At 45.5% G+C, this 17,527-nt stretch overlaps 1 protein-coding gene across 1 annotated transcript; it reads right to left on the bottom strand.

The window, feature by feature from the left end:
• Positions 1-10,676: 10,676 nt before the first annotated feature.
• On the bottom strand, positions 10,677-17,385 carry LOC127545218 (putative protein TPRXL). The gene is made up of 4 exons (XM_051972335.1): positions 17,041-17,385; positions 12,396-12,947; positions 11,916-12,055; positions 10,677-11,331 (listed from the first exon to the last, which is right to left on the bottom strand). Exons 1-4 carry the CDS (start codon positions 17,102-17,104, stop codon positions 11,284-11,286), a joined length of 804 nt encoding a protein of 267 aa, XP_051828295.1. The 5' UTR covers positions 17,105-17,385; the 3' UTR covers positions 10,677-11,283.
• Between the last annotated feature and the right edge of the window lie 142 nt (positions 17,386-17,527).

The raw sequence follows: 17,527 nt of genomic DNA, 5'->3' as shown, positions 1-17,527 counted from the left end.
GGTGATGAAGCTAAGGGTTTGAGAAGAGACAAGGGAGGAGGAAAAATGTTCCAGATATGGAACTCCACTTGAAATAAAATACAGCCAAAGTTGTGTGATTAACAACTAATAGGTAGTTTGGAACACAGAAAGAGAAGGGAATAATACTGGGAAGGGAGGTAAGAATCAGATTGTAGGTATAGGGGATCAAGGAGAGTGGAAGGGTTAAAAATTACTGCAAGACAAGTGTTGGAAAGATGGTAGTGTTAGTAACTAGGGAAATTAGGAGGAAGGATGCATTTGTGGGAAATTAGGGATATATTTTGGACATTAATCAGTATTAAGCAACTATGTACTAGACACTGTACCAGTTTGAGGATGTAAGTAAAAAGCCTGAAATGATCTGTATTAGCAAAGAACTAAGACATAAGTGGTTAAGACAATAAGCACAAATATAAGTATATCTGGAACATAAATATAAACCAGTATATAATATCAAGTAGCTAGGTACATGATAGTTTGAGAGAGAGAGGACACTAGAAGCTGGGGATCTTAAAAGAATTTATGTAAAAAAAAATGGTGCCTGAGCTGCATCTTAAAGGAAAAGACTGAGGTAAGAAGGGTATGCATTTATGGCATTCAATGGCATGCAAAATCATTAAGCTATGGAATATCATTTGAAGAACAGAGAGAAGGCCAGTTTGGTTGGATTGAAGAATTCAAAAGGGAGAATAATGTCTAATCTGGAAAGTCAATATTTGGGTTGGGTTGTGACAGTCTTTAAAAGCTACAGGGAGGAGTTTATAATAGGAAGCCACTGGAGTTGCTTGAAATCCTTGAGAGAAGGGATCATATTTCATTATGACCCCAGAACTTTGCACAATGTTTGGCACTTAGTTAAGTGCTTCATAAAGACTAATGAATCAAGGTGATTCAGGCCAGTTCCAATGGGTCTTGTGATGGAGAGAACCATCTGCATCCAGAGAAAGGACTGTGGGGACTGAGTGTAGATCCAAACATAGTATTTTCACTTTTATTGCTTGCATTTTGTTTTTCTTTCTCATTTTTTCCTTTTTGATCTGATTTTCTTGTGCAGCATGATAATTGTGGAAATTGTGGAAATATGTATAGAATTGCACGTTTAACATATATGGGATTACTTACCATCTAAGGGAGGGGGTGGGAGGAAGGGAGGAAGAAAAATTTGGAACACAGGTCTTGCAAGGATAAATGTTGAAAACGATGCATGTGTTTTGAAAATAAACTTCATAAAAAATAAAAAGGAAGACTAGTTGACTCTCTAAAGCATTGATGTCAAAGTCAAATAGAAATAGATCTTTGCCGATGGCATATTGACTTTGAAAACTACAAATAAATGTGTTTATTGTATTTTTATTAGGGTAAACATTTCCAATTACATTTTAAAGAGATTTTGGCTGCACTTGGGTCCTTGGGCCCAGTCTGACACTTCTGCTTCAAAGTATTCAAGCTGAAATGTCCAATAGGCAACTGGTGATGTGGACCTGAAATTCAGGGGAAAGACTGGGATTGGATTTATAATTATGAGTCTTCTGCATATATATGATAGTTAAATGCATGGAATCTGAGTGTGTTATCAAGAGAGTAGAGAGAAGATAGGAACTAGGCACATATATTCCTTTATTACCCTCCAGCTGTGGAGAGAACACCCACAATTAGGAGACATGATGTGGATGCTGAACCCCTAAAGCAGTTAGGCAGATTGAAGGAGAACCAGGAGAGATAAATATCACAAAAACCAAGAAACAAGAGTATTAAGGAGGAAAGAGTGGTCATTGAAGATGAGGACCAAGAAAAGACTATTAGATCTGGCATTTAGGTGATCATTGGCAACTTTGGAGTGAGTAATTTCAGCTAATGAGGTCAGAAGCCAGATTGGGTTGAGGACTAAATGAGAAGAGAGGATGTAGAAGCAGTGAATATATACAATTTTTCAAGGAATTTGGCTGGGAAAAAGAGGAGCTATATAGAGATAAAACCATGAGAAAATGGTGTGCAAGCATTTAGATACTGCAGTAGATAAGAGCTGAACCTGTAAACAGTATTCAAATTCAGTCTAAGATATTTTACTAGCTGTGTAACCCTAAGTTCTTTAGCCTCTGTTTAAATTTCCTCATCTGTAAAATGGGTATATAATTTTCCAGGGTTGTTATGAGGAGAAAATGAGATATGACTTGTAAAATGCTTTGTAAATCTAAAAGCATTATATAAATGCTAGTTATTAGAACCTGGTGAAGGATTTTTTAGAGGGCAAATCTCAGGCATTTTTGAAGGAAAATGAAAAGGAACCAGTTGATAAAGAGATAAAGGGAAGGAGAGAGAGAGGGAAAGTGGAGGAGAGAGGAAGGGGGGAGAGAGAGAGTAAGGGGGAGAGAGAGAGAGAGAGAGAGAGAGAGAGAGAAGGGGGGAGAGAGAGAGAGAGAGAGAGAGAGAGAGAGAGAGAGAGAGAGAGAGAGAGAGAGAGAGAGAGAGAGAGCCATCGAGCGAGCTTGGGAATACAATGTTTTGGAGAAGATAGGAAATAATGGGATCAACTGCATATAAGGTACCAATATCTTATATGTATTGGCTTTGGCAAGGTCAAGGACCATCTCTCTTTCAGAGACTGGGGGGAAAAACAGGTGAGTGGAAGATTATGGCAAATGGTTTTGAGATAAAAAAGAGTGGGAAAAGAGTCCTCACAATGAATGGATTATTTTCTCAGTAAAGGCAAAGCCCTCAGCTGAGAAAGAGGGGCCAAGACTGGCAGGAGAAGCTTGAGGAGGGAAGAGAAGGTTTTGGAATAGTTTCTATGGGGAATAAGATAGGGAATCAGAAGGAATTAAAAGCCCATTACCATAGTAATGGCCCAGTTGAAGTAAGAGAACATGCATTTGCAATGTATCTACTCAGCATGGTTGTCACTTCATCCAGTTTCATTGAGGGTTCCTGAAGAGGGCTGGAGGAGATAGATTATGGCAGAGATGCAGGGTTTTGGCAAGGGATGAGTGTCAATAGGACAAGGCGCCAGGTGTGTGAGAACAAAGAGTAAATTTAAAATGGTTAACTACTGGGTTGAGTTTAGAAAGGGAGGGCCATGAAGATAGAAGTGATGATTTCAGAAAGCACAGAGGGATGGAGAGATTGGAGGCTTTGAGATGGATTCAGGATGAGTTTAGGAGGGTTGAGGCATGGGGAGATATGGAATAATAGGAGGCTACGATCTGGTGGAGGGGCAGGGTTTCTAATTAGGAAAGTGAAACATTTGTGGGTAATGATGAGATCTAGTATGTGACTCCTTATGCATAGCTGAGTGGAATGAATAGATCCTGAGACACAGGAAATATGAGGAACTGAAAGCTAGGAAGTTTGAGGGAGCAATTAGAGCAGGTAGGTGGTTGCTTCCTGACTTTGAGTCACAAAGATTAGAATAAAATCCCATCTCAGACATTTACTAGTTGTGAGATACCTAATTTCTCTTGGCCCCAGTTTCCTTATATATATAAAATAGGTATATAATAATTGCAACTGGGAAAGCTAGGTGATGCAGTGGATAGAACACCAGCCCTGAAGTCAGGAGGACTTGAGTTCAAACCTAGCCTCAGACACATAACACTTCCTAGCTGTGTGACGCTGAGCAAGTCACTCAACCCCAATTGCCTCAGCAATAATAAGAATTGCAATTATCACATATAATTATTGTGAGGATCAAATGAGATTATATATGTAAAATGATTTGCAAATCTTAAAATACTATATAGATATACACTATGTGACTGGTAAGATCCCCTGTATAAAGGCAAGTTGTGTAACTTGTATAATATAAAGGCAAGTTTGAGGGAGAAGAGGAAAATGATGAACCAAGTGTTGAACTCTGAGAAAAGGAGAATTACTTGGGGCTTGGTATAATACAGCCACTATAATTTGGTGAAGGACATGTTGAGCTTGGGATGTTTATAGAATACCCAAGTGTCACTGATAGGATGCATAGGGAATTTCTAGCAGGTAGATAATGATCTGAGTTGGGAGCTCAAGAAAAAAAAAAAACTAAGGCTGGATATATTGCTTTGAGAGTGAGTGGTATAAAGATAATTGAACCATGGGAACTGATGTAATAACTAATTGATAAAGTGTAGAAAGAGGGGAAGAGGATCCAGGAGAGAAACTTTGGGGAAGATATCCTTTTTTTCTTCAATGAACATTTAAGGGCTTTCTTATCTTTTATATATGTATGTGTGTATATACACAAACACACACACACATACATACAGATGGGTATGACTTTGGAATATATATGTATATATGTGTGTGTGTGTGTGTGTGTGTGTGTGTGTAAGTTCTTCCAGTTCTAAACAAATGCCTTCTGCCTTTTTATCATTGATTTTAACTGTAAAATTAGGGATTTGGATTAAATCATCTCTAAGGTTCCTTCCCACGTTCATGATTTTAAAGGTCCCTACTCTAAAGTACTATGTTCTTTTTTTTCTAAACTCATCTCTTCTAGGATGTTTTATTCAGTTCTTTACCCTGGGATTGGGGAAGGATTTAGATCTTTTCCCCTTTCTGATGGTAGATATAATAGATACTGCCTTGGTCCTTCCCTCATGGTCTACTACTACCAAGGGAATGTCCATTGCCCAGATCTTATGCCCAGTCCATTGCCCGGTTCTTTAAATTGATCTTGAAGTTCATCACCATTCTTGTTATCTTCTGATGTGTTTCGGCTTAGCAGTGCACTTAAAACATGGCACCCCAAAAGAGACAATACTTGGAGTGGGAGTTGACCAGGGCAGGGCACAAAAGAACAAGTATTTGCTTCCTTCTGGACACTGTTTCTCTGAATGTAGCCCAATTAGCCTCTTCATCATACACTTTGTTGACTTATTTAGGCTTTCGGTTCACCTGAATTCTCTTTTTCTCAGAAGAATTACCTAGTCATGATTCTTCCATCCTATACTTTAGAAATTAATTTTTGTGTCTTAGGTACATAACCTTATGCTTACCCTATGAGATTTTACTCCATCATGCATGGATAAATGTTGCCACACTTAAGAATCCCCAGACAAACATAATTTCTTTGGCCCTAATGAGTCTCTCCAAACCTGTTCAAACCTACTCACTACTAAACTAAGGAAGTGGCAAAAAGCCCCAAGCTTGAAAAGGAGAGCAAATAGAGAGAGCCCTTCCATCTACCAAGACTGTCTGGACCCTCTGATTTTCACAACTCCCTGAGGCAAGAGAAATCTGACTCCTCTCTAAATTCCATGGCTTTCTGGTCTTTTGAAAAGTAGGATAAGATCTCAGATGTGAAAAGGTAATTGGACTGTAGAATGGCAGATCTGGATAGACCCTCTGAACACAGACTATCAAGAGTTCTTAGAACAGAGAATATCAGATCTGGGGAAATTCTAAAGAGAATATTAGAATTGGGAGGGATTTTAGAGCATAAAATATCAGAGCTGGGAGAGTCTTTAGAGAATAGAGATGTCAGAACTAGAAGGGATTTTCAAATCCTTCATGTTTACATGGAAGAAACTGAGGTCCAACTAGAAAGTCAAATTTTCAGTGTGGCAGAAAATCCATAAGTTTTCCCATCTCAGAACCAGACAGAGTTTACAGTCAGCTCTGCTATTTTGGGAGGTGGTGGAAGGTGATAAGAAAGTGGGTAAGAGGCAGAGAGGAAAAAGAAGACATTTATTATGGAATATTTCATGCCCTTTATTCACAAGAAGGTTCTCTGGGTCCTGTCCTTAACTAAACTGCTGCCTCTCTCCCTTTCCAGATGCCAAGTCTGTATCGATGACTGTTAAGGGAATTTTACCACCCTGTAGGCCCCTGACAGGACCACCTACCAGACTAGGGAAAGACAGAGCTTCTGAATTTCATCTTCCAAGCTAAAGTTCTGCCTAGGGCCTCAAAATGTGGCCTAGGGCCACAGTTTTCTAGACTCCAAGGATGCTCTTTCCCTACCTTGCCTATATCAGTAGTCCAAGGCATCAGGTAGTGCCATAGATAGAGCACTGGTTTTTCATTCTAGAAGACCTGAGTTTCAGACATCAGCTATGTACTTTGGATAAATGACCTAATCTCAGCTTCTTCAACTGTAAAATGAAGATAACAATATATCTCATATGCTTAGCACCATAATAGATGCTATGCAAATCTTTATTATAAGCTCCTACTATAGACTTGTTTTGGCTCTACTCTCCCTGTTTTGTCCTTTCCAGATTTCAGCATTTTGTCTTTCACCCTATTCCTAGAACCTAGCAGGTAGTAGAAGGAGTGATAGAGAAAGAAGGAAAGAGGGAAAGGAAGGGAAGAAGAGAGGAAGGAGGGAGAGAAAGAGGGGAATGAGAAAAACAGAAAGGCAGAACAGGAGCAGAGGAAAGAGGATGGAAGGGGGAGGGAAAAAGAGAGGAGAGAGAAACAAAGGAGAGTGAGAGAAGGCAGGGAGTGGGGAAGAAAGGAGAGGAAAGAAGGAGAGACAAGAAGGGTAGAGGGGAAAGAGGGAGGAGAAGATGAGGGAAGGTAGGGAGAAGAAAGAGAAAGGAGAAAAGAAGGGAAGGAGAGAACATGGGGAAGGGGGGAGAGAGAAAGAGAGAGAGAGAGAGAGAGAGAGAAAGAGAGAGAGAGAGAGAGAGAGAGAGAGAGAGAGAGAGAGAGAGAGAGAGAGAGAGAGAGAGAAAAGGAGAGAAAGGAAAGATAGGGGAAAGGAAAGAGGAGAAAAGAGAAAAAAGAATAGAAAGAAGAGGGAGAATCGAGAGAGAAAATAAGAGGGATGAGAAAAGACAGAGAGGAGGAGGAAGAAAGTGGATTGAGATGATGGAGAGAATGATCAGGAAGAAGGGGAGAAAGAAAAAGGAGGGGGAAGGACATAGAGAAAAGGAGAAAGACACAAGGAAGGGAAAAAGAGGAGGAAGGGGAAGAGGGAGAAGAAGGTGAGCAGGAGGGGGGTCCAGTTAGGCTTGGGACTCACTTCCCTTCCTCCTCGGCTGCCCAGGCCCTGTTTGGCTTCAGGCAGAGGCGAAGCACTGACCCTCACCCCCCTCCTTCCGCTGTCCAGTCACTGACCAGCTGCCGCCAGGGCGCTGCCTGAAAACCTGTTGCTGCTACTCAGTGGCCGCCCCCGCTGTCGCCCCGCTCGGCCCTCCCGCCAGCTCCGCCCCTCGGGCCAGGCTGGGATGCAGCGCTTCGGGGTCCGCGGGGCCGGGGGTGGGGGAGGGCTGCGTCCCATCAGGGGTTCAGGTCCTCTCACCTCGTTAGGCAGGAAGGACGCCGCGGTCCGGCTCCGCCTCATGGCTGGGCCTCGGGGCCTCCGGCCTTGTCTAGGGAGAGAAAGGGCCCGTGAGACCCTCCCAAAATCCCCTCTGGGGCCCAAGGGGCTCCCCAGAAGGACCAGCATGCACACTCAGTGGCACAACAGCCCGCCGGCTTACGGGGACACGCCCATGGGGCACTTCCACAAGCCTGCAAAGTTTGCTCGCATTAACACAGCGCCTGGCACCCGGGAGCACTTAGTACGTGTTTTATCTAGCTAGGTATATTTTATAGCCCGACCCTCACACACACACCTTATAAACACAGCGTGAGTGCCAAAGACAAATACATCTCTGAGACACACAGTGTGTCCCTCACCGGAAAACATGGTGGACATTCTGAGCTGCCCCGGTTCCAGCACCTACATTATGAACAGTGTCAGCTCTTAAACATCTACCCTCATGGTCAGAACACATCACGGTTACCGTTTGTACCCAGTTACACAATCTGAGTCAGAGACGCAGAATGTACACTTTGGGACCCACCACAAAATATAAAAGGGGGGGTGTTTAGAAAGCCTCTTACAAATCCAGAGTACACACACATACACACACACATTTCTCCATAGCCCCCAACCAACCTCATGAAATAGGAAGCCCAACTCTCCTTACTTCAACCCCCCCATAACAGCTGGTTTCCATCACTAACAGTTTTGCTAGGGAGCCCCCAAAGAGGGACGAGAGCCCTTTCCCTTCCCATAAATAAATGACTAGTCTCTGGAGCAGGATCCTGAATGGAGGAGGGGGGTCCCCAAGAGAGCTTCAGCTATCTCCCCGGCTCCTATTTCCACAGACGCCTCTGCTCTCCCTGCATCGGATCTATCTGGGTCCAATAGAGATGGACGGAATCCTTCCTTCCCTTACCTGTTTAAACAGATGCCTTCAAGCCTCTCCTTTCCTCCTCAGAGGCAAGCAGTTAAGTGACACTGTTCTGTGCCCTGCTCCGGTCCAGGGCCAGGAATCTTCTCTGTATATATAACCGGGGGCCAAGTTTAGATTGGGAGTTAAACACACATCGAAGAGAATGTAAGGCACTGGCCAGGAGGAGCTCAGCAAGGGGCCGGAGCCCAGTCCCAGTCTTCGTGATGGGATTAAGGGAGCTTAGTTCTTGGCAATTACTTCCTCTCTTCGTTCTGCTCCCCAACTCCCCAGACCTTACACAGCTAAGGTCCGGCTCTGATGGAGTTGCCTTGGGCCCTTCAGGTTCGAGGCACCCTCCCCCAGGGGCTCCCTACCTTTTACTTCCTGACACAGGTGTGGTGAGGTAGGAAAAAGGTGGCCTAGTCGGGTAGGTTAAGACCAGGAATTGGACTGTGTGCACAGGAATCCTCTGAGGGGAGGCAGTCAGGAAGAATGAGTTCTGGCCAGCCAGGCTCCCCCCACCCCCCACCTTCCACAGTGCCCCTTAACCTTCTGTGTGCTGGATCCCTGGAGCCTCCACCTCCACCCTCCTCTGAGGACTCTGGATGATTTGGGCCAGTGAGCTGGCAGGGGCCAGAGACCCAGAGCGTGACTGTGTGTGTGTGAATGTTCCCAGCAAGGGAAGCAGAGTGGGAATAGAGGGGGCGGGGGAGAAAAATGTGACATTTTGGAGTGAGGGACTAGGACTTTGGGTATACAAGAAGGAAGTGATGACAGATTGTTTATAGAATTCTGGATTTAGAGCTGGGAGGGCATTCAGAGGCCATCTAGTCCTCCTAATACAGAGGTGGAAACTGAGGCCCAAGGCCATACAGGTAGTAAATGGCAGGACCTTTAAATTGCGATCCCCTGACTCCAAGTAAGTACACTCTCCACTGATCTTCACTATCTCTTGTGCCAAGTCAACAAGCATTCTTACCATCTGTGGGTCACGTTGATTAACTTCCTCCCAACAGGAGGGCAGCTAGGCGGTACAGTAGATAGGATGATGGGCCTGGAACCAGGAAGACTTGAGTTCAAATTGTCCTCATACACTTACTAGCTTTGTGTCATTGATGCTGTTTGCCTCAGTTTCCCCAGCTGTAAAATGGGGCCAATAACAGCACCCACCTTATGTTATGTACCTCAAAGGAGAGTATTTGTAAAAGCGATTATTAGTACATGGCTTAAATAAATATTTAATCCTCTCCCTTTCTCCCACTCCCTCAGGGAAATTTTCAAGCCAGAAGAGATTGTCTATAGAGTTGAGAAAATGAGGCAAGATTCAAAGCCAAGTCCTTTGAGAGCAATTCCAAATCCACTGCACCTGCCTCTCTGCCCTTTCTGCCACTTAGCTCAGTGCCCAGGGCGTATAGGAAGAACCGATGGAGTGCCCTGAATGAAGAGAATGAGACTCGGGCTAACCTGCCTGAATTCTGACCCTTTAAGGGAGGGGGGACAAGCTAAACCCAAAGAGAAGATCACTTGCCTCTGTCCCTGAGAGGAAGGGCGAGGGAACATCTTCAGGAAGCCCGGCTGCTTCCTGGGATGGGGGCTGGGGGTGGAGGGGAGACAAAGAGTCATACCTGAAGCCAGGATTCCCTCTGGGGTCAGTCAATTCCTTTGACAGAGGAAGTGGTAGGGGTGGCACCTGACCCAGTGCCAAGGAGAAAGGGGCAGGCTGGAGGGGGGAGGTTCTCAGACCTTTCTGGCCCCTGCCTTTCCCGAAGCTGTTGGTTAATATTTTACCTGGGTCAGTCCCTCCAGGCTCCTTCCAAGCCGGCTTCCCCCTCCCCCAGCCACTCGATGACCGAGGGTAACCCCAGCTGGCCCTAATCTCAGCCTCTGCACACTGTGGGTGTCAGTCTAAAGGCCCAAGGAGTGGAAGAGAGCCCAAGTGGGAAAGGAACCAATGGGGTCATTACAACCCCTTCCCCCAAACTCCTAGATTTCTACTGAATTCTAAAATTCAGTCCTTGCCCTCCACTCTTGTCAAACATACGGGGTTGTTAGTGCTCCAGGAACGTGTATCTTTAGCCAGAAACAGGTCAGATTCAGAAGCAAGAACCAATCAAAAGAGGCCGTTCTCTTTTCACTTCTTAGATTCTTGCCAGGCCTCTGAACACTAACATATGGTTCTGATTCTGGACTGCAGAACTGTGCCCTTCCCTGTAGGAATCCCAGCTTTGCCCCATACCCATTGTGAGACTTCGGGTAAGCTATTTCCTACTATTTCCCAAACAGTTAAATGAAAGGGAAGAGAGCCAGTGGGATTTGAAAATGGAGCCCCAAGGAGGAAGGCTTAAACTGGAAGCCGAATTTCCCAGGAAGTCATTTTACAGATGAGTAATATTGAAAAATGGAAATGATAGCATTCACCTCAGATGTTGTGAGGATTGAAGAATATATATAATGTGTTTTGCACAACCAAATGTGATCAATAAATACTAGTCATAATCAAAATTATCATCTTCTTCTTCTCCTTTATTATTATTATTATGGCAAAGAATGGAAGGGCCTTCCCCAGGATCACATTGCTAGTCAGGGGCAGAACAAAAATTCAAACCCAGGTTTTCCTGAATGTAAGTTGTTCTTTTTTTTTTTTTTCTAACACACTAAGTTCCCTCTTGGTCTCTAGAACCAAGAGTAAGATGATGACTTCTCTGAGAATAAGAGAAGGTCCAAAGGACTCAGCTCAACACTATTATGGCTTCTCCTTCTGAAGTCCTGCTTCCTAGAGGGGAGAATGACCCATCAGAGTGAGGAGGACTAGCCCCATCCCTTGGTTTGGGGATGCTCAGGTCAAATAATAATAGCATTTATATAGTGCTTTAAAGTTTACAAAGCACTGAATGTTATTTCATTTCATCAAAAGTCAAAAATGGGGGTCCCAATTTTAACAGTACAGGTATATATGGAATTAAAGGATCCAGGATGAGTCTCTGTCTCATTTCCATCTTCATTTTATTGCATGACAGACACCAGTATCCTTTTGGAAGGGGGAGAGGTCATGAGTGAGCAGGAGCTGTGCCAATAGCCCCTCAGAAGCCATCCCCCACTGCCATCTGTGTCACTGAGGGGTCAGTCTAGCAAAGAGCACCTCCTCTCGAACAGTTTCCTGGAAAAAAAAACAGGAGTCATTCGGGGGGGAGCTGCCCCTTTGGGGTAAGGAAAAGATAGAAAATCAGATTTGGAGGTTCCTTGAGCCACCAGTCTCAGGGCCAGACAGTCTCAACCTATTCCTAGGATAATTTTCTCTGGATGAGATGGTAGCTATAGGATAGAACAAAATGTGAGGGAAGAATGGAGCAAGAACAAAGGGGGGAAAAGAGAGAAAGGTGGAGGGGGGAAAGGAAGGAGAGAAGGATAGGAAGCGAAAGGAGTGATGGAAAGGGAAGAGAAAGAGGAAGGGAGAGGAGGAAAAGAAAGGAAGGAGAGAAAAGAGGGAGAGGAGAGGGAGAAAAGGAGGGAGGAGAGAGGGGAAATAGAGAAAAAGGAAAGGAAAGGAAAGGAAGAAAAAAGGGAGGGAAAGGAGAAGGGAAAAAGGGAGGAGGGAGAGAAGGAGTTAGAGAAAGAGGATGAGAAAGGAGAAAGAAGAGAAAGAATGGAGGGAAAAGAAGGAAAGAGGGGGAGGAAGGGAGAGATGGAGGGAGGGAGGAGGGCTCATGGGACAGGAATCAGGGTGATCTCAGAGGCAGAGACCATGGGTAACTCATCCATCTTCTCAAAGCCGTTTATGTTCTTCCTGAAGCATTTCACAGCCACTATCACTGAGCCCAGGACCAGAATGGACACGAAAAGGCAGACCACAATCACCACACCAGGATTTCTCTGGGTCTCTCCTGGGGGTGGGAAGAGAAATTCTCAGTCAGGCTCTTCTCCCCCCATCAATGTCTTCCCTCCCTCCCCCCTCTCCCAACTGCTGCTGCCCTTGCAAGGACCCTTGAGTAAGGTAAAGGGAAGGATGCTTAAGCAGAGCTGGGAACTTTGGAGTCTGACCCACACTTTCATCTCTCCTTTGGTAGCCATCCTTCCCAGCTGAGCTCACTTTTACCCTGGCTGCCCCGACACCTTCCTGAGTTCCCATAAGGCGGCAGCGCCGCCTGGTGCCCTTTCAGATGATGACCAGCCTCTCTGGTCTTAGTCTGACCCCAGGGTAACCCAACAGGACTGAGTTCTCACCTGTACTGGCACTGATCCCCAGAATGGTGGACCCCTTAACTGGGGTTGCCATACTCGTAACAGTTGATGGAGCTCCAAAAGAAGTGCTGGGGTTTGAGGAGGAGCCTTTAAAGGGAGTTGAGGAGGACCAGCTGGTGTGGGAGGTGGGAGTGGAGAGGGAGCCATTATGGGAGGGGGGAGTAGAGGAGGAGTCACTGTGGGAGAGAGGAGTGGAAGAGGACCTACTGTGGGAGATGGGAGTGGAGGAGGAGCTATTAGAGGAGGGAGGAGTGGAGGAGTAGCCACTGTGGGAGGAGGGAGTGGAGGAGTCCCTGTGGGAGGAGGGAGTGGAGGAGAAGCCCCTGTGGGAGGAGGGAGTGGAGGAGGAGCCACTGTGGGAAGAGGGAGTGGAAGAGAAGCCACTATGGGAGAGGGTGGAGGAGTAGCCACTGTGGGAGGAGGGAGTGGAGGAGAAGCCATTGTGGGAGATGGGAGTGGAGGGGGATTCACTGTGGGAAGTGGTGGAGAAGCTGGTAGAAGAGATATTCTCGGTAGAGTTGGAAGATTTATGCCCTAAAGAAAGAATGGAGAAGATCTACTAAATCCTCATAGGTTAGAAATTTTCCTTCCCTCTCTCCAGGCTTTTCCCACCCCCACTCCAAAAAAACCAGACTTCCAGGTTCCTTCTCAATTAACCCTTTAAAAATAGAGCTCCGTCCTAGAAGATGGCTTAACCTTCTGGATCCCTGGTCATAATTCACTCTATTCAGGGCAAAGTTGGTAGTATAACTGAATGATGATGGAAGGCTTCCTTCTAATTCTTGCCCTCAAAATTCTTATCTAGCTTGCTAGAGTGACCCAACAAGTCCTGCAGTTCCCAGAATCCAAAAGCCATAGTATGTCAGAGCTAGAAAGGCCCTTACAATCCAGAATATCAGTACTGGGAGGGTCATTAGAACATAGAGTATAAGGACTAAGAGGGACCTTAGAACACAGGATTCAGGATTAGGAGAGCCCTTAGAACCCAGGATGTCAGAGCTGGGAGGGCCCTTAGAACCCAGGATGTCAGAGCTGGGAGGGCCCTTAGAACCCAGGATGTCAGAGCTGGGAGGGCCCTTAGAACCAGGAGGTCAGAGCTGGGAGGAACCTTAGAACCCAGGATGTCAGAGCTGAGAGGGCCCTTAGAACCAGGATGTCAGAGCTGGGAGGGCCCTTAGAACCCAGGATGTCAGAGCTGGGAGGGCCCTTAGAACCCAGGATGTCAGAGCTGAGAGGGCCCTTAGAACCAGGATGTCAGAGCTGGGAGGGCCCTGAGAAGCTAGGATGTCAGAGCTGGGAGGGCCCTTAGAACCCAGGATGTCAGAGCTGGGAGGGCCTGTAGAACCCAGGATGTCAGAGCTGGGAGGGCCTTAGAACCCAGGATGTCAGAGCTGGGAGGGCTCTGAGAACAGCTTCAAGGAAGAAAAGGGCCTTAAATTCACTTGAGTTCACAGGGTAGGGCTTTCCCCACCTACCATAAAGGGAAGCCCTGAGCAGTCAGGAGTGAAAGGGACAGCAGTTTTGGCCAACTACTGTTTTGTGGTTGACTGGTCTTTTCTTTCATCCCCACCCACCCTGTTAGGGAACTCCACAGGTGGACCTGCCCCAGGGTGTGGGTGAGTAAATATTTCTTTATCTAATTAAATCCAGCTACTTTCTCTCTCTAGCTCTGGCTGGCTCCCCAGACACTATTTTGTTCCCAGACCTTTGGGTGCCCCGTCTGGCCAGGTGTGCCCTCCAAGGGCTAATAAATAGCAAGCTAGTATATTTATGGCACTTGAAGGTTTGCGAAGCACTTAACAAAAATATGACTTCATCTTGATCCCCACAACCGTCCAGGGAGGTAGATGTTATTTTTTCATTTAAGGGCAAAGTGAGGCAGGCAGAGGTTAATGGATTTGCCCAGGATTGCACATATATAGAAAATGTCTTCACACAGAATTAAATCTCAGTTCTTCCTGAATCCAAGCTCAGTGCTGTATCCCCGGAAACAACTAAGGTTCAAACATCTGGCTGAGACTGTATGGTTTTCTTGAATTATCAGAGGGATTCTGCTTCTCCTTCCCATCAATCTTCTCTCTTTCTCCCTTGTCCCCTAACTATTGTACCTCCTAATGCCATATATAGTGGACACAGACCTCTGGAATCATATGACTCTGTCAGGAACAATCGAGAAAGCTGAAGTACAGATTTATTTTATAAAGGAGCAAACTGAGACCAAAAACGGGAAGTGATTTGTACAACTGAGGTATTTGCTGAGTTGAGACTAGAACCCAGACTTCCTAACTCTCCAAATTCAGGGCTCTCTTCTTTGGACTACCTGGTATCACCCCCAGCTTTCCCTAACTCTCCTTAGGAATATATCTGTAACCTATGAATGTCTAAATCATTTTTAATGACTGCTGACATTTAATAATAATAAATAATAGCACACACTTGAGTGTATGTGTATACACAGAGAAAGCAAGACAGAAAGAAAGAAACAGATAGAGAGATAGGCGGAGGGAGGGAAAGAGAGAGGGGAAGAGAAAGAAAGAGAGAGAAAGAGAGAGAGAGAGAGAGAGAGAGAGGAAGAGAAAGAAGAGAGAGAGAGAGAGAGGAGAGAGAGAGAGAGAAGAGAGAGAGAGAGAGGAAGAGAAAGAAAGAGAGAGAAAGAGAGAGAGAGAGAGAGAGAGAGAGGAAGAGAAAGAAAGAGAGAGAGAGAGAGAGAGAGAGAGAAGAGAGAGAGAGAGAGAGAGAGAGAGAGAGAGTGTGTGTGTGTGCTATATGTCAGGCACTGTGCTAAGCACTTTTACAAATATTATCACTTGGTCCTCACAATCCTGGGAGGTGTGTGCTTTGATTATCCCCACTTTATAAGTGAGGAACTGAGAGATTAAGTGAGAGAATTCCTTAGTATGGCATTTCATAACCTGGAACCTATCTTCCTGTTTTAATCTCATGCTATTTCCTATCATGACTTGGGACTCTGCCTTCATGCAGACAGACCCCACTTCCCCTTCCTCTCCCAACCTGGAACACAATTCTCTTCACCCATTTCAGTCTACCCCAACCAGCTGAGGTGCTGTCTACTACAAAGTCATCCCCGATCCCTCTCCCCTAACATCCCACTTCGACTTCCAGCCTCTAGTCAAAGAAGCTCTCTTCCATTTCACCCCTTCCTAAAGCAGTTACTGACTTCCTCCTTTCTCCTTCACGAACATATCAGTTTATGGATACTTTTGTAACCAGAACTCAGTCTAGGACTATGCTTATAAAAATCACTTGAGGTACATTTTATGAGAAACTAACTTAATGGGTAAGTATATGGATCAAGCTTTGCCCTAGAGAAGAGAGAAGAGTCCCCACATTTGGGGAGGGAGTATAAAGGTAAGATAAGGGCTGTGGATGTGGAATAGTGTATGTATGGATGTGGAATATTCAATATGTTGGTTAACTTTGCTGATCTGTCTTCTTCTTTTTAATTATTTGTTACATGGGACAGCTGGTTGGCAGTAAGAGATGATGATGATAATGATAGTGATGAAGATGATGAGGTTGATGATATTAATGATAATTGTGATGATGATATCACCCACTATCCAAGGAATGCCTTGTAACAAAGCCAATAATAAGTTAGCGCTTACAGTTTACAGTTTATAAAGTGCTATACAAAGATTTCATTTAATCCTCACAACATCTCTGGGAGGTAAATGCTATTTTGATCTCCATTTTACAGATTAGGAAATTGAGGCAAACAGGGTTAAGTGACTTGCCCCGAGTCATACAGGTTGTTAGTGTCTGAGGCTGGATTTGAATTCACCTTCAGTCATGCCCAAATAAAAGTCCAAAATTCTTGCCATTGTGATACCTAATTGCCTCTAATATTCAAAAAGGAGGGTGATTTTTTTTTTCTTGCTGAGGCAATTGGGGTTAAGTGACTTGGCCAGGGTCATATAACTAGGGAAGTGTTAAGTGTCTGAGATCACATTTGAACTCAGGTCCTCATGACTTCAGGGCTGTTGTTCTATCCACTGCACCACCCAGCTGCCCCCATGGAGGGTAATAAAAACAAAAAGCCAAAACTGAAAGAAATATTTGCTGAGTTGGAAGGAAAAAAACAGGTCAGTGCTCACCTAACCCTTCCTGGAGAACTGAGGGTTCAGGACATCATAGTAAGCAGAAATAAAAACAAGAAAATGTGATCTCCTAGGAAAGGGGTGAGATAGACTGGGAGGGCTAATTGCTAGATTCCTTCTAGTTCTAGCAGTCTGTGAATCTAGGATGACCAAGTCTTGAGGGATGGCTACTTGTCCTATGCTAGGTAGGACGAAGACAGAAAACGATTTAAAACAACTGCCAGAATTATTTGATACCGAGCAGCACACTTCCTGGAGTGGGTTCAGGAATAGCCAGTAGACATTTTAAGAAGTCTGCCTGGGGAAAAGAAGGAGATAAACTGAGTGATTTCTTTAACGTCATTTACATTTTGCTGGGTGTATGGGGCACGCAGTGGGGAGGAGGCGCATCTGTGGCAGCTCAGGTCAGACCCGTATCCTCTCCCCCTCCTCTCCTCCCCCCACTTCTAACTCCTCCAGATTACCCAAGCGTCTAGCTAGGAGAAAGTGCCCGGGTTCCCAGCCTTTACCTCCAACTACATCCAGCTTCCAGCACAGCAGCAGCAGGGCGAAGAGAAGAGGCTGGCCCGGCATGGCTAGGAGAAGAGTTCAGCTGGGGGCCCACCTGGGGAAGAACTCGGGGCTGCCAGTTTCGGGCCGGCTGTCCGCTGCTCCGCGACAAGTTCCACTGAGGTGAGTCACTCAGCTCGGGGCTCCAGCACACAGGCAACTATACAGACTCAGCCATCCCCTGGCTTCCCCCGCCCTCGCACACCTGTGGACAGGTGCTGCCCTCCGGTACTGGGGCACCTCAGGATGGGAGTGGGCTATAGACTGAGAGAAGTGGTGGTGGTGGAGTCGGTGGCGGTGTTGTACAGGGGGAAGGGAAGTAGGGAGGAATGGGGAACCGTCCACCTGGGGAAAGGGTGGAGCCAGAATTTCATACCTACTCAACCTTTCCTAGTCAGTGCTTGGCAGCTCAACCTGGCCCTCTCAGAAGGAAGGGTGGGACCAATA

This window comes from Antechinus flavipes, chromosome 1 (genome assembly GCF_016432865.1).
Source record: "Antechinus flavipes isolate AdamAnt ecotype Samford, QLD, Australia chromosome 1, AdamAnt_v2, whole genome shotgun sequence".
NCBI classification, from domain to species: domain Eukaryota; kingdom Metazoa; phylum Chordata; class Mammalia; order Dasyuromorphia; family Dasyuridae; genus Antechinus; species Antechinus flavipes.
This window is presented reverse-complemented; position numbering and strand designations above follow the sequence as displayed.

What these genes read in the sequence shown, in the direction of transcription:
- LOC127545218 (XM_051972335.1), bottom strand. Translation starts at nt 17,104, where the DNA reads ATGCCGGGCCAGCCTCTTCTCTTCGCCCTGCTGCTGCTGTGCTGGAAG. An exon ending in GGGGATCAGTGCCAGTACAG is followed by an intron (nt 12,056 to 12,395) that starts GTGAGAACTCAG and finishes TCCCACCCCCAG; the next exon opens with GAGAGACCCAGAGAAATCCT. An exon ending in AGATGGATGAGTTACCCATG is followed by an intron (nt 11,332 to 11,915) that starts GTCTCTGCCTCT and finishes TTTTTTTTCCAG; the next exon opens with GAAACTGTTCGAGAGGAGGT.